Source organism: Octodon degus, unplaced genomic scaffold (assembly GCF_000260255.1).
Source record: "Octodon degus isolate 3935 unplaced genomic scaffold, OctDeg1.0 scaffold00098, whole genome shotgun sequence".
Lineage (NCBI taxonomy): Eukaryota > Metazoa > Chordata > Mammalia > Rodentia > Octodontidae > Octodon > Octodon degus.
Genome location: NW_004524674.1, coordinates 6,835,393 through 6,852,846, shown reverse-complemented (window position 1 = coordinate 6,852,846; position 17,454 = coordinate 6,835,393). Strand labels below are relative to the sequence as shown.

General features: G+C 45.5%; 1 protein-coding gene across 1 annotated transcript in view; it reads left to right on the top strand.

Annotated features, from left to right (window-relative positions):
• LOC101575080 (pappalysin-1-like) overlaps positions 1 to 17,454 on the top strand; it is an 83,575-nt gene that overhangs the window by 216 nt on the left and 65,905 nt on the right. The window contains 1 exon segment of the mRNA XM_023723426.1: positions 1 to 198. This exon segment is cut by the window's left edge and continues 114 nt beyond it. Within this exon segment, the coding sequence (XP_023579194.1) occupies positions 1 to 198 (198 nt within the window).

Genomic DNA, 17,454 nt, shown 5'->3' with positions numbered 1-17,454 from the left:
GGCGGCGGCAGCAGCGGGAGGCGAGGGAGGCGAGGGGCGCCGCGGAGGAGCCGAGCCCGCCGAGCCGGGCGCTCTATTTCAGTGGGCGCAGAGAGCAACTGCGCCTCCGGGCCGACCTGGAGCTGCCGCGGGACGCGTTCACGCTGCAAGTGTGGCTGCGAGCCGAAGGGGGCCAGAAGTCTCCAGCCGTGATCACAGGTAGGCGAGGCGCCCCGGGCTGGCGCTGCGCGATCCCCGCACCCCGAGGGGCGCACGAGGGCCAGGGCGCGGGTGGCAGGCGGGCCCGGGGCTCGCGGGTGTGTCCGTGCGGGGATGCCCGGGCGGGCTGAGAGCCTTACTTTGCCCATCCGCTGAATGGGCGGGCACGGACGGCTGCTTGCACCCCTGGAGCGACTTGGGGCGCGCTCTGGGCAGACCTAGACCCTCATCGGAGAGGGCCGGTCCGCGGGGAGTGCACTGAGCGCAGCCCGCGCTCGGGATGTGCAGATGCGCTCGGTCTCGGCTTGGGAGGGAGGGGGTGACCCAGTTGGGCTGTGTATGAAGGAAACTGGGGCTGCCGGTCTCGCTGACTTTCTGAGGGAGGTAACCGGCTCCATTTGGCTTCCTTAGCCTAAAAGCCAGCAGGGACAAGGGTGTTGTGACAGCAGGACTTACAAGTCCTCAAAGTGTCCCAAAGTTGCTCTGTGCTGCAGTCCTGCCTCTGGGACCCCCCTCCCCAACGCACGCACTCGCACACACACAATCATACACACACACAGGCGCGCGCGCGCGCGCGCGCACCCACACGCCCCTCATCCACACACAGGCACTGCCATCTCATGTCCTTGCTTTTAAAGCCTGTCGCCTGTCACTTGGGGCTGGGGCGAGACCTTCTTAGCGCGAAAGCCGCCAGCCGTCCTCAGACTGCTGCGAAGCAGGGTGCTTTTCTCATTTGCAGCTTTTATGAGCCCGTAATGAACGTGAGTTCTCCCTCCTCACCCTCCTTCCCTGTGCCCTAGGCCGTACCACAGCAAGCTCACAGTGAGGCCGGACACATCAAGGGCTGCAAACCTTAAAAATGTTTTAACGTCCCCTACTCCCCCCCCCAGAACGAATCTGTGGAAATGTCTTTAATAAAACGGGGGGCGGGTGGCGCTGGAGTAGAGGAGGAAAGTTTTGTCTTGTGTCAGGGAGATTCCCTCCTGCACAAACCGTCTTGCCTCATCCGGGGACGTCTTAAAGTGAGAGTAGGGCTTCCCCCTTCGCTGAGGCCAGAGGACTTACCCAGGCGCCTCGGGATCCCACCCCTTTACACACTTTCTTAGCAGGGAAAGCTGTGAGCTGTCCGGGCAGTCAGGGCTCTGTCTTTCTTTGGCTTGGAGTTTCCCTAACATTGCATGAACTCTCTTATTTATATAAAGTCCAATTTCGGGGGACCCACAATCTGTTGTTATACCAAAAAGATGCCTTGTGAGAGCCCTTACTTTCTAGGTGCCAAAGGAGAACAAAAATGACTACACACACATACACAAGCACACACAAACACACGCACGCACGCCCCTGACGTCATCGCATGTTATTTTTCCCCTTTTCCACGGAAAGGAGTGGGAAACGGAGCTCATTCACATTTGGCTCCCAATCCCTGTTCAGCCGGAGGAGGCTATGACATGGAGCGGTGAAGGCGGTGTTCAGAATAATGGTGACTGTGGCGCTAATTCAGGATCTGAGCTACCTGTGCTTCTCTTTCTAATCATAAGAAAAGCACAGTCTGCTGTGTGGAGGTTAAAAACAAAACTGAGTAAGTCTAGCTTTTCCTCGTCCTTACCTGTTCTATCATCAGTTCGGAAGCTTTGCCCTCCGCCTGGGGTATGCAGGGACCATCAGTGTAAAGGCTGTAATGTATATGTCCTCGGAATTCACAAGAGACTGCTTTATAAGTGTCTGTAACTCAGACAAGCGTTTCTCTTCCGATCGTTCTCCTGAGCACTTATTCACCCTCACACAAAGATTGTTGCAGTAAAATACTTTAATTGGACCGGGGAACTTTAGGTTATTATTGCTTGTATAAAATGCCTGGTCTATTTTATGTGTGGAAATAACATTCCTCTCAAAAAAAAAAAAAAAAAAGGCATGGCTGTCGTATAGCACCAGAAAGCCAGGAGCTTTTCTCCTGAGGATTCTGTTGGATTTTTTTTCCCCTCCCCTAGTTGAGTCCAAGCCAGATTTGGCCATGTGTAAACACCTGGCAGCATGCCAGAAAAGACTCATTCTGCAGTATCCTCCACACTGTACTGACTGTGGGACTAAAGAGAACCTGCTTCTCCTTGAATTAAAAAACAAGCAGAGGTTCTTTGCAGAAGTACTTTTTTCAGCTCCCTCGTGGATGGAAGTGAGGGCTGGGAGACACTGGTCAGAGGTGGACACCTAGACACAACCTCCAGCTGTGACCTCAGGCATCCGGGTTGCTGCCCGACCTCAGCTGGCTTTCTCTGGCTGGGCATCTCCACCTTCCCAGGAATCCCTGGTCACCTATCTGGAGAGCAGGCATCGCTCAGCAGGGACCACACTGCTATTTCAGGCTGAGGGCTGCTGCCTCATTGCCAGGCCAGGCTTCTTACATCACTCTTTGCTGCAGGATTCAATTGGGTTTCGTTAAGTTCTAATTTTACGGTGCTGTTAACGGGGTCTGTCGTCTGGCACAGACAGCCCTGTCGCTCCTGGTCAGTGGGTGGGTGTTCTCCCAGATCTGCCCGCCTGGGATGCTATTTCTGCCCTCCTTCAAACTTTACTGACATGGGTTCAGGCAGGCGCTGGGAGAGAAACAGGGGTAATGGGAAAGGAGTGGTATGCTTTTGGAGCTCAGAAAAACATAGCTCTTCTTTTTCTGAAAGCGAAAGAGAAAATATCTGTATATTAATAAATAAAGAAGGAAAGGCTCATATAAGCAAAAACAAAGCAGAAGTTAGAAAGTGCATGTATGCAGGATTCTCCTGAGAGCCCAGGACAGACAGGAACACTTCTTTGACATTGAGGAATTCTTTAAAACTACTGGGGGAAGGGTTTTCCCAGACTACCCAAGCCACTGATCCTTTTGACGAAATGGGGGGAAAGAAACACAGAAGGAGGTGGGGAGCAGGCAGATGACAGCACTCCTCAGGGTGGGACTTCGTGCCAGGCATCTCTGCTTCCAGTCCTTGCCCTCTACTCCGCAGGGAGGACCGCTCATAAACGCCATCACCTCTCCCCCGGCAAGGACCACCAGGCAGGCCACAGCCCTCCTGTGGGGCAATAGGAGCTCCCTTTCAAGTTGGGCCGGGGGAGTGGCTTCCGATGCATCCAGTTACTTTTGTACCACACCAGGCCAGCTCCAAACCCCTGCCCCTCAGCCCCAACTGTGCCCCCCACACCCCTTCATCTGCAAGAAAGAGAAAGAAAACAATAGACTCAATTTTCTCCATGGAGCAGAGGCCCTGAGCAGCAGTTAATCTTGTTAAAGTTTCTCCTGACCTGTTAGATAAGTGAAGTGTGGACCCCACAAGTGCTGCCCTCCTCCGGGCCCAGTCCTACTCCCTGTCCTTCAGGGACTGGAATTCCTGCTCAGAAGGAGAAAGGGATTTACCTGAATCCTATCCAGCACCTCAGCTTGCCAGCATTGTTTCTTTTGTTCTAAATGTTGGAATGGATTAAGTTTGCTGGTTACTCTCTGGAGTCTTTCTCCCCTCCCTTCTGTAGCCTCCACTTCCTCTCTCTCACTCAACCCCTCAAAAAGAGTTGGGCTAAGTTTGAAAGGGTCTGTGTATCAACATGGCTCTCTCTTCATCTATAGTCCCATCTGGCACCTAAAATATTGCACTTCTTAGAGCTCAGCTCTAGTGGCCACATTACCTGAGTGTCAATCTACCTTTCTCCTGAGCTAGCTGTGTGACGTGGGATAAACCAGCAGATTCTTCTGGGCAGCAGCATCCCCTGCCCCATGACTGACACGGTCACCTCCCTCATAGGGTTGCATGAAATGAAGTGAGCTTATCTATGGCAGTGCTGTAACAGGACTTGCTACAGAGTAAGTGCTCAGCAAAATTCGCTCTTATGACAAGACATGGTTTCCCAAAGACCTCAGCCTGGGTTTTCTGGATTGAGCATAGTTAAAAACAGAAAGTCAACTTGATCTTGCTGGGCACTTATAAGAGGCCAGACACTAAACTAGGAGCTTGCCTTATGCTTTGCATGCGTCCTGCTGGCCTAAGTGTGGGCATCATGAACCTACTTCACTAAAGAGGAGTCTTCTCAGAGAGTTCAAGATTAGACTTGGACCAAAGTCCCACAGGGCTTCGGGTGGGCAGAGCCCATGGGGGCACGCAGGTCCTATGTGACCATTTCCTCTGTCAGCAGTCTTTCTGGAGAGAGAAATGACCTGTGTTCCTTTTCTTAATCTGACTGTAGAACCTGCAGAATGTTTCTGTTTCTTTCATCATTTCTGTGTGCCATCATGGTGTTGCCAGTTAGAGAAGGGTGAAAAATAGGGACAAAGTCTGAACCCTGGAGATTCGATTTGATCTGACAAAGTTTTCTTCTAACATCAAATAATTAAACAGAACAGGCTTGGAATATCACTTACCAGCTATGTACCCTGCCATCTGATTTGTCATTCCCTCTCTATCCTCAGTTTCCTCCTGTGTTAAGTGGGCACAATGATTTTAGGACACTTCAGGGACAAAAGCCTGAAGAGAGCACCTCACGCAGTACCAGCTTGTCCTAGGGGCTCAGTCACAGGTAGCTGTGACTCATAAATAGCCACACTTTCCATTCCTATTTGCAAGCTTTGCCTTCTGAAGATAGGATTTCTTTGAGCCTTTTTTTCCTGGGTGTCCTCTTCCCAAGTTTCTGGAGAGATTATCTAGTTGGGTACTGTTTGTTGGGGAACAATTAGACTGCAGATAATTGTTTTTCACTTTGATCACATCTTGGACATGTTGAGTATCGCTTTGCCAGTAAGAAACAAAAGGTCTAGAACCACTGAGACCTACAAACAGGAAACCCAGTTTCCATAGCAGGGTGGCATGCAGCCCCAGGAGTGGACATCAGACAGTGGCTAAAGATCCATTGTCACAAACTTCCTGTTCCTTCCCCAGGTGCCTTATAAATTCTCACTTTCCCCTACACTGCCAGCCCATGGGCAAATGTGAGTGACAGGGACTACAAAACCCAAAGAAGCAGTCTCCTGGACCCCTCTGCACAGAGGAAGGAAATTTTGAAGTCCAGAGTGGAGGGATGCATGTAGCCAGCCCAGACTTAAATTAGTAGTTGTCTGGGTCAAACGACTCACTGTACTGTGTGGAGATTGAGGGCCAGGGTTTCATGAAATTACCTTCAAAGGCCTTCTTCTCTTAAAGTAGCCAGGGAAGTCTTTTGGTCCAGTAGTTGCTATCCTAGGCTGAAATTGGAATTGCCAACTTTACAACACCCTTCAGCTAAGGCTAGATCCTAATATGGGTCTGAAGTTGCCTTGGGTACGGCCATTTCTCAGACTTCTTAGGCAGTATGTAAGGTCCAGTAGGAAGAGTCACCAAGCCATCCCTCTTGTTCGACAGGTGGAAAAGACAAGAACCAAAGGAGAAGTATCATCCCCTGTTTACTAAGTTGGTTAGTGGCCAAGTTTTTAGAGAAATACAAATGTCCCAGTTCTGAATTTCCAAACACCAGAAGGACCCCTCTTCCACCCTAGGTCCTTCTGCTTACTCCAGACATCTGGGCATTAGGGTTTCTGGTAATCCATTCTTCAGTGTGTGATGCCATGCCCTCTCCTTCTGGAGCCTCCTTTAAACTGTGACTGCCCCTTCTAGAGGGTCATGCAATGTACACCATGCAGTTGGTTTCAAATAGACCTCCCAGAGTGTTGGGAGGGAGCCTACCTAGACAAGAATAAAGTGTATAAAAAAGGAAATTCAACTCAGAGGCATTTAACACTTGGACTAATCCTGTGGGGAGGTGTGTGTTCCTATTTTCAATAACGCCTCACTTTGTGATTGCTCTGAGACCAGCTCTGACTTCGTATCTCTGAGGAAGAAGATAAGATGCATGCTCCCCAAGCAAGACTCCCTAAATGGCCTGTATAGAGCTGTGTACATAAGGCCAAAGTGTCTTCCATCCAGCAAGCATCTGTTTTTCCCCTTGCCAGTGTCTCTGGAATTTATTTCCCTTTCCTTTAATCTGTCCTTCTCTTCTTTGTGCTGTACCAAGAACCCTGCTCCTTGACTGGACTGGTGACTGAAAATGTTCATCAGCGATTCTGATGCCAGCCACCAAGATACAACTTGTAAACCTTTGCTCCTTGGTTGTGTGAAGACCTGAAGCAGAACTGGAAGATCAGACTTGAATCTGAGCTTGATATCCTCTGGGCTGTGAAAGCAGGGGGCCTCCAGGGGGAGGTTTAAGATGTAAAAGAGTTCAACATCTCCATCTCACAGTTGTCATGAAGACTAGGTAGAAACGATGGCAGTGGAAGCACTGGGCTGAGAACAGAACCCATTGTATATGTCAGCATGGTTAGGAGGAGCCAGAAGGTGAGATGTGTGAGGCATTTGTGTAGTCAAGGTCATTCCTAGAAAGGCACCTCTGTCCCCATCATTCACACTGTGGATGATAAATAATGACTGAGTTAGCAAACCTTTTCCCGCTGGTAACCTCAGTGGAGTTCTTTGATGATGGAACTTCACAAGTTTGCTGAATCCTGCCACTCACTCCCATGTGACCCTGACAGGTTACTGCCTTGTCTGGTCCTCACTGCTTTCAGGATGAAAAGGAAGGGTAGGGGTGGGGTAAAGGCTTTCCCACAGTGCCCAGCAACCTTAGGGAATCTCTTGGGAGATTCTGGAGAACAGCCCTCTGTCTGACTTTCCCCTGACTGGATTGTGTTCAATCAAGTCATCCTACAAATTGCCTACCAAAGAATGCATTCCCACACTGCAGAGCTTAATTGTACAGGGTGTTACATGAAGACATTGTTCATTTTGCCAGGTATGAGCATGGTAATGTCATCACATGTCCTAATCCATTCAAAATACATATTGAAAAATCATGGCTTAAATTATGTTCTGTCTTTTTTTGTTTGCTTAACTAAAAAGTTACAGCAAAACAAATTTGATGTATGAAAGGGGGGGGGAAGGAGGGAATGAGGAATGTAAAAGATGATTAGCAAACTCATAAGAAGTGTTGAAACCAGGTTATGGAAACCTGAGTCTATAATATATTTCTTTTTCCTTTGGTTTTGTGTGAGATTGAAGATCTACATAAAAAATCATTAAATAATTTTAAAAGTTCCTGAGAGTGACAGGATGAGATGACAGCTCAGATCCTGATTGTGTTGGAAGCTGCTGAGTTTGTGGATACAGAGGCCATAGGTTTAGAGGGTTGGGGACTCTCCTAAGGTCACGCAAAGATTAGCCAATCATCACGATGAAGTTCAGGCTTTGGAAACTAGTGCCTGTATCTCCCCACCTTGCTGAACACCTGAAACCATGGTTAAAATGACGGTCTGAGGAACATTTGGGGGAAGAAAACCAGAGAGCAAGGCCTTGTGGATGGGGTCAGTAGCGACCTGCTGGCTATGACACTTGGGAGTGACAAAATTCTTTGCTGCACGGGACCTTCCTATTTATTGTGAAATGTCTACCATCAATATTCCTGCACATAAGAAGCCCATAGATCTGCTAATGATTGTGAAAATCTAAATTATAGCAATTCACCATACCCTCACATTTACACACATCCCTAGTTGTCCTTTTTTTTTACTCTCGTTTCTTGCCATTTCCAATGGCCCAGGAAGCCTTCTAGTTTTCTAGAGCCTTCTAGGGCCCTTGGGGAATTACCTGCCAAAGCATGTGTTGACTGAGAAAATATTTTGCAGTAGTTGATCATAGGACTTGCGAGTCATACTGCCTGAGATTAGTTCCTGCCCCTTGCACCTGCTAGTTGCATGATCTTGGGCAAGTTCCTCAAATGTCTAAGCTTTGCTTTTCCCATCTAAAAAGGGTGGATGGTACCAGTTCCTGCTTCATGGAATTGTTTTGAAGATTAACTGAGCCTCCATGTGGAAAATGCTTAGTAATGAAATCCAGATCATGAGGCAGCCAGCAAACGTTAACTCACACTGGTATTGTGTGTGTCAGATCCCCACCTCTCACCATTCCTCATTTTCTAAATAACTCTGGAAGTAAGACCAATTTCTCTCTTTGGCAAAGCAAGGAATTACTTTTCTCTCTTTTCACCATTCAGGATAGATTTATTCCTGTCACCTCAACATTCAAGCAAACAAACAACTCTATTAAAATGAGAGCAAAACAAAATAAACAGCTGATGATATCATTTCACAAGACCACTGTGTGCTCGTCGTACACATCTAAAATTCAGATAAAAACGAGATAACGGGCCAGGGAGATGGCTCAGTGGAATAAGCGCTTCCCTGGCAAGTGCGAGGGTCTGAGTTCAATCCCAGGTTCTGCCAAAAAAAAAATTAAAAAAAGAAAAAGAAAGAAAAGGAAAAAAACTAGGTAACATAAAATTTGCTCATTCTTTGCCTGCATATTCAACAGGGTGATTCTGTTCACTTGTTTGCCTTGTTAGTTGCCGCATGCCAGACACCACTTGTGAGCTATGAAAACTGTGTCCCCAGGGAATTTACATTCTGATCGAAAGGTGCAGTTGTGAGGATGGGAGGTGGGGACATACTATAAACAAGTAAGCTCTTCCATCGCATCCTGCAGGCTAAATGTATACGAGGCAAACGTGAGTGCAGTGCCAGGACTGGCTAGAGAGGGAAGTACAGGGACGAGCAAGATTTGAATAGGGTGGTCAGGTGCTGCTGTTCTGGAAGGTGCTGCTGGAGAAAAGATGTCAAGCAGACCCGCAGGGGTCTAGTGCAGAAAGAGCGGTGTGCTAGAAGGCAGGACAGCCAGTTCTAGTCCAGGCCTCTTACTACTCTGCAGTGCAACTTTGAGAAAGCCATTGTCCCTCTCTGGATGGATTTTCCTTTTCTGAGCCATGGGACTACTGTGCGTTTATCAACCTTGTCTCTAGATATCCTTCTAGCAGTGACCTTTAGAATTGTGTAACCCCAATCAGGGCTGTCCTTAAACAGAATTGTGAAACTGGCAATAGTTCTGCTTCTCCTCATTTTCTGTGCATTTTCCTCCACTAGGTGGGGCCTGTGCCTGTCGCCCTCAGGGGCAAAGTTGTCTACATACCTCCTGCCTCCTCCCCCCAGCAATACTCCTATCATAAAAAACAAACAAACAAACAAAAAAAAAAACTTGGTGGTCCTCTTTCTTGCTAAGGTGTCATTGACTGACAATATGTGTAGTGTTACTTTTCTGTTGGTAGATATATGCTAAAGACTACCCAAGAAACTTGGGTAAGAAGCAAAATACTAAGGATGGAATTTCACACACAGACAGACTGACAACATTATTGGGCAATGCTGGTACTTCCTAATACCTGGAAGCCACCTCATTACCAATGTAAACAATATAGCTGTGCTAAATATATAATATGCTCATTGAGTGAATTTCCTGATATTCACTGAAGAGAGTAACTCTTGAAAGTCCTTAAGTGTCATAATTCTTTGCTATATAAAAGCTATTTCAGACAAATTCCTGGACATCAGAGTAAGTCCTTGATTGTTTACTCTGGCTTATCACTCAAATCAGAGCATTTTATGTGTGAAATACTTAAGTTCTGACATCCACAGTCACCTGCTGGCCTCTGTCCAGCAGGCACTCTCTAGCTGTCAAGCCTACAGTGTGGCTTGCTGCCCTCAGCCCTTTCTCCTCCCTCTCTTTCTATTCCTCACACTTTTCACTTTTACTGTGGCCACTTAGGTTTTTCTTCAAACAGGAGAAAGTAAATATGTTTGTTTTCTAGCATTATTATCCACAAACCCAACATCAAGAATAGTAGCAGTTGTTCTCTTTCAGTGTTGAAAAAACCTAATAAGGGCTTCAATTCCAGACCATTTAGAGAACACAAGAAAAAAAAAATCCAGGAAGAAGTGAGTCATGCATTGGGATATTTACATATACATGTAGAGGATGGCATGACATAACAGAGCCATGGTCCTGCCTTTTTTGTTCAAGTAGCTGATGGTCTAAGCTGTGCTATCATCTGCATAGTCAGAGAAGTCACTCCTCTGTTTGCACTATCGCCATCTTTCCTTAATTCTTCTTACTCTATGAACATGAAGGTGAGCACAGTGTGACCAGATGAGTTGCTTTAGTGAGGTTACAGATTGATCATCCACAAAGGCAGATGAGACATCAGAGGAGGGCAGAGTAACAGGCAAGTGGGAACAGAACAGCTCTGCTCTAGGAAACTCACAGCTGGGAAATGTAAGATATGACTGCAGGCTCTGCTCATTCTTATGAAGTCAAATCCATGAGGTTTAAAAGACCATTGCATGTGAAATCCAGAAAGATTTAACTAAGCCGTTTATTTCATAGATACATAACTTAGGGTCAGTGAGGAAAGTGGCCCATCCATGTCAGTGACCAGGCTTGATAAGGCATTCCTCTTCTAGGACTTAGGGTTCTGTTGCTCACCATCTTTTGGCTGATGACTGTGATTCATCTCTACACGTTAATAAAATCCAAATTCATAGATCTAGCTGTCCACTAAAACGTGGACATGTGCCACAAACTCAGTTTGTCCACAATGGAATTATCTTTACTCCAAAAATCTTGTGTTCTTATCCTGACTTGGGTTAGCAACTCCAGATATATCAACCACTATATTTAGTCACTAACTTCTGCCTACTCTGTTGCCTCAGCATTTTTAGAGTCAACTGCTCCTTCCTTAACTTATTCCCTCTTCATTCCCTGCTTTGGCTTTCCCTGGTATTGTTATGCCCGCTTTTCGAAGCCCTGGTCTCTGGACTCCTTCAACTTATCCTCCATCTGGGAAAATCTCCCTTAAGTGCAGGTCTGATTCAATGAGTCTGAGTTAATGGATCTTCAACAGAATCTTAATCATTTGAAATTTCTCCCTAATATGTCAAGCTTTTTAAACATTACTTCCTTATTTATCTTGTCTCCTGTACTCCTGAGTACTTCTTCCAGAATGTTTATTCCTCCACAGAAACCTGCTCCAGGTTCCTCTCTTTTGGAAGCCCTCTTTGACCTACCCCAAGGTGCCACCTGTTCCCCCTCCCTGTCTGTTTCCAGTTATGTGGTCTATACCCTTATATGAAAGACCCACCTGCAATTCTTCATCACATTTAACTGATGATATTTATGTCTTGTCCATTTTAACTTCTCCAGTGCTTAGCACAGTGCCTGGCACATAAATAAACAGTATGTATTATTGTTGATGGAATGGATGAATGAATAAGAGAACTAGCTGAATATTTAATGATTCTGGGAGCAAGAGCTCAGGAACCTCCGGCACATTGCATTACGTAACCAAAGCACATGACCTGCTCTGTGCGTCACAGTCAGAAACATTACACAGTGGTTAATTCCATTTCCCCTTGATCAAAGAAGTTAGAAAGGAAAAGAAATTTGGCTTTCCAAAACAGAGGGAGGAGGAAACAGTGTATTTAAGGGCCTCCTCAGCTCACATGCGGCCTTTCTAATCCAAGCCACATTTTGGCCTTGGTCTTTCCCTCTCAGCCTCTGGCCTGTTTGCAAAGCATTTGTCTTGTGTCTGTACTGGGGCACAAAATCCTCAACTCTGTTCTCTTCTCCTGTTTTCCTCCCTCTTCCTTATCACAGGCCTACTGGGCCTCAAGCATCCTGGTGGTTATATCCGTTGCTTGGATTTTCACCCATTTCCCGCTTTCCTGATAGAGGCTTTTCCATCTGCTTCCCTTGATCTTGGGAGACCTTGTGGTGACCTTAGAATCTGGAATCCTCTGTGTGTTTGTTTATGTCCCCTCAGGGGAAAATATGCATTCTCAACAGTAATGACAGTCATAAAGCAGCTAGCTTATAATGGGCACTTACTATGTGCTGGCTCTGTGCTGAGTGCTACATGCTGTACCTTCCAAACTTGGATTAGAAATTCGCATGACTTACTCAAAGCCCTACAGCTCAAGAGGAGTGTGACTGGAATTCCAATCCAGGCTGTTTTAATTTTATCACTGTCTTAGTTTATGGGCCTACTCCATTGCTGGAACACCCTAGTCATGCACTAAATGTTTCCTAAGAGGATGCACGGAAGAGATGAATGAATGGCCCCATATGAATGATAGTGCCCCTAGTGGCTAATGCACACATTTAAAGAATGTAGAATGTAAAAAGGAGGACTAGAGAGAGGAATGAAGAAAGAGAGAGAAATGGAGGGGAAAAAAAAAACCTGAATGAGCATTGTAAGATTTCAAAGAGATTGGACGAGAAATCTCTTTGATATGCAAAAGTGTATTTTATTTGGAAATGACTTGAACAGAAAGCTCATTTGCGTCCACCACAGCATTCTTTTATTTTTTTCTTTTTTCCTCTTTTTTTTTTTTTTAACCTTTAAGTGGTCTAGTGGGAGAAATATAGTTATTTCAAAGACAGTGCCTTTGCCAAAAATGTTTCTGGATTCCACTTTTGGGAATCACAGTCTGGGACATGTTCCCTCAAACATGCACACTGGAGACACATTGTCATCCTCCAAGGAAGGGCCCTGACACATTCTGAGCCAATTCTGGGAAGTACGTGGGGGGACATACTGCATGCAGTGTGGATTTCTAGGAGGAAGACTCACATTGAAGGGGGCAGGATGATTTAGGGGGTAGCTCCCAGGGGAGTCCATTCAGCCCCAGCAGAGCCCCTACTAAGCTATCAGGGATGACTCTACTGAGTATCCTCACTAATCCGATTCAGTCTCACTTACTAGAAACAGATTCAGTGTCTTGATCACCCATTTCCCAAATTCTAAAAAGGAAATCACATCAGAATCTGTTTCATGAAATCTTCCCAGGTTAGCCATGGAAGAATTGAGGACTAGGCAAAAGTTGACTTGTTGACGTAACTAAGTTTAGTCAATTACTGCTAAGGCAAATTGGCAGCAAAATTGATTCCCAGGTTAGCACTCCTTCCATTGAATCCCTTTGTTTTCCTTCATGGTTTGAGATGGTAGTTTTAGTGTGGGCAGGCGTTAGTGAGTGTGGTTTAAAAACCTGGTGCTGTTGTTCAATGACTTGACTTCTTAGGTGCCAAACCTCTGGCATGGGCATTCTGTGAGATACACTAGATGAAAGTTTATTAGAAGTGAAACATCTTTTTTTCTTTCACTTCCTTCCCTCTCTCCCTGCCTTCTTCTTCTCTGTCTTTTTTCCCTTCCTTCTATCTCTCTGCTATTCTACCCATCTGTCTATCCATCCTATGTCTATCTGTGCCTCTGTCCCTTCATCTATCCATTATCCATCCATCCAACTATCCATCCATCCATCCATTCATTGAATAGCTCATTTTTTTGCAGTGTTCATATATCATACCCTGAGCTAGTAAATGCAGACTAAAAGGAAGAAGAAAGCACAATTTCCATCCCTTGAGGAGCTCCCCGTCCTGGTAGCGGAAGCAGACTGGTAAACAGATACATGATGTCATGGTAACTGCTATAACTAAGCAATTAATAGAGTACTAGGGAAGCACAGAGGGACAAATACCATGTTGTGGAACACCTATGTTTATCATGAGGATGAGAAAGTGCTTAAGTATTCAAGGGCATTAAATCCTTCCATTGAAAGGATCAAAGGCTTTGTTCATGAAGTGTGTTCACATGAGTCTGTGCAGAATATACTCTCTGCCTTCTAGGTGACTATAGCCATGCATGTCATTTCAAACATATATCTATAAATCCAGTGAGATCTGTGCTTCAGTAGTTGACATTGGCCAGGAATAGCTTTCAGGAGTGCAGTGCTAGGAAATTGTCAATTTCAACCATCGCCATTCAAATAAAGGCCAAGCAAGCCACTATGTCCCCCCCACATAGCACTGTCAGTGCTCTACTTTGGCTGTCTTGATACCTGCCTTCATCTCCCACTTACCTCTGAGTTTCTCTGGAGCAAAGATCATTTCTGTCTCTATCTGCATGACACTTACCATTTAGCACATTACAAGCCACGTTCACCTGGGCCAAGTAAACTGTTGATTGGAAGAAATGATTGACAAGCGGCCCAAATAAGAGAGAAAACTGGTGACTGTAAGACAGTGATGTCATGGACGAGTGCTTTGAGAATTTACTGCACAAACCTTAGGAAAGACCAAGCAGTGAAGGCACATATTGTGGATGGCATTGGCTATTCAGTGTGCCCCTGATTTTCTCTGAGCTGATCTTGCATTATGTATTTATATACCCCATTTCCTATCCCTGTACCTCTCTTTCTGAGCACATGGTGCTATCTTTCTTAGCTCTAACTAGCATAATTTTGTCCCTCCCATGGTTATCCTTCAGGAGCAGGCTGCTGAAAGACCAGGTGTGTCATGTGGGGTCCTACCCTACTCTTTCCAGGACCCTCACCTGGGTCTTAGTGATGGCTTCTCATTTGTGAGCAGGTTTTGGGTAGGAAGGAGGCCTAAATGCTCAGAGCACCTTCCCAGAACAGTAAGTATATGCTCTGCACTTTGTCATGTATTAGTGCACAAGACAGAGAAAGACTCTTCTCAAGTGTATTTGTAGTTTTATGAAGAAAGACAACAGCAAGTATTCAATTATGAGAATTTATATTCTGATTGTGAGAAGTGCTAAAAGAAAATGCTACAGAGAATCACAGGAACAGAGGAGTATTCATTTTTATCTTAAGCTTATATGAAAAAACAACCAAGTTATCTAAGTTAGGAAGAAAGAGAGATGGATGCTAGCATGTACACTAGTACACTCAGTACAATGAAGCAGCCAGACAGAATTGTGTGTCTGTCTGAAAACAGTTCAAATCACAGAACCTGAATTTTAAGCCAAGAGTACAATGAAGTTCTCAGCAAGAAATGGCAGAGCTTTGAGATCAACCTGACCATTATAGAGGAGATAGACTACGTGAAGCCAGCAGAGGAGTATCAGTGACAAGCGCTGTCAGGGTGTGAACGAGCTGCTGATGCTATTTTTTATCATGGCTTAGAATCTTGACCAACATCATTAACATTTGTTTCCTAATACCAGCACCAACTACAACACATAAATAACACTCATATCTTTGATCCATAGAGGAAAATGGGGTTTACACACTTGGCCTCAGAGGAACTTGGAGAGATTTATGAACCTCAAGACATGTTCTGTAAAAGTTTGAGGCGGTACACATTTTTTTTCTGGAATATGTTATCAGTTTCTTAAAGGGACCCATGGCCTCCAAAGAGTGACTTAAATGCTAAAAAGCAGGGGTGCATGCCAGGTCATTTCCTGAAGCCTGTTCCCAGCTCTAAAATTTGAAACCTTCAGGGAATCTGTGAACATGAGAATGTTGATGTTGCATTGTTATATCAGACCAAGGAAGAGCACTTTCCTACCTCTAGGTGCTTGGAGTAAATAGCATTTGGAGCTTTTTACCCTCTGAGAAGAAGTTAGTGTATTCCTTAGAAACATAATCTATAACTTTGTTTATTCAAACTCTAGTCTTGGAGTTTCTCTGAGACTCTTAAAACAGCAAGTTTATTTCTAATGTGGCCTGAAATGGCCCTGCCTGTAATTATGCCCTGGGGACTTTACCCACGAATCCAGCCATTCAGCCATGTATCCATCCACCCTTCCATCCTTCCTCTTCCCATCCTCCTGTCCTCCTTTCCCTCCCTCCCTCTCTTCTTCCTCTTTTTTTCCTTCCTTCACTCCTTACTTCTTTTCCCCCTCCCACACGTAATCTATTTACTAAATTTTCTGATAGGACTACAGTAAAATCTAGGTGATTCCAATTCTAGCTCTTATGGTACCATGAGTCCCTTTTGAAAATTCCACCAAAACATACCACTGATGCCTGCATTTCCACAGGGTACAGTTTGAAAACCACTCACTTCAGAAGTTGAAAACTACTTTGAAAAAATTAAAGTGTTCTGCCTGCATAGTTACATAATGATAAGTATTCCTCGTAATGCTTGGAATCTGGAACTCGACCACCAGAGACTCCTTTATCAGCACTGATATTTTAGATCAATAACTATTTCTACCTTCAGGTCATCAGATGGGGGAAAACCAGATATAGGTATGAGACGGAGCCGCGCCTTTAGAGAAAGGACAACCTTCATAGGTGGGGGCAGAGAATAGAGTACCAGTTACTTTGTTCTTGGGGATCATTTTGTCCCAGCCTCCAAAGCCCTAGCTCAGTGATGCTGAGACTGCATGACCCTTGTGCGCCTCTGGGTGTAGGAAGGAACAGGAAGCCCTCGTGGCATGGGTTCTTTCAGTTTCTGAAGTATTTTCGACATGCACCTATCATATTCCCACTCGCCTCGTAAAACAAGCATTTTCATTGAATACAGAGAGGGCTTTGTATTCTCAACAACAAACACATGGTCTAAAGCTTGCAGACACAACCTGCCTTTTTCTCCAACTTCTCACCCCCTCTCCCCACTCTGTTCACCCCTGCTAAGCCAAGTGTCAGCAGAAATATTTGTTTACAAACAAGGACTCCAAGAGTGCAGCCTCAGTGGCTTAAACGAGCTTCTAAGTGTGCCCAAGGCTCATCCTTGGGATTCCTGTGCAGAGTGGGCATCGCTGGCAGCAGCTGCTGTGGAAGGCTTCCACTTTTCCATCTGTCCACATGTCTGGTTTGCTCTGTCTCCTTGCACTTATTCACTAAAATCGTGAAGAGCCATTCAGCCATGTATCCATCCATCCTTCCATCCTTCTGGAAAGCCATTTAGATGCTGGCCCAGACCTTGAGTATATCTGGGACACAAAGCCCAGACAGAGTACAAACAGTGAGCGAAACCCAAACACATGCAGCCAGCAGTGCCATCTGAAGCAGAAGCTGGTGGAAGAGAAACTATTAGTTGGGTGGCTATGACGGTCACATGAGGACTGTGCAGCTTCAGATCGCGTTTCCAGGATTCTTAGGGCTGGCTGGGGCTCTTGAGCACTCTCGGAATATGGAGCCTGCATAGCTCCCACTTACCTACACAGAGTAGGTAGCAGGGAACCAAGTAGTAGCCAACTGACTACACATTAATAGTGGCTAATATATTGGACATGAAATATGGTCCAGATACTGTCCTAAGTATTTTGCATGCATTACCTTTTAATTTCTCACAATAATCCCCTCATGTTAGTACTGCTAGTGTCATATCCCTGTTTCTCAGATGAGAGATGGGGAATATTATGTGTGTTTCCTTAAGGTTTACAACAAGTAAGTGGTACAATCAGTCCCCAGAAGCCAAATCCTAAGTGCTCCACTAGAAATCTCCCTCAGTCCAAATACGTCAACCTCACATTCAATTTGTTTCCCGAACTTTCCTTTCTACCTTTTCTTAGATATGCACATGAGGATTTTGTAATCTTAGCACCATTGATATGTGGAGT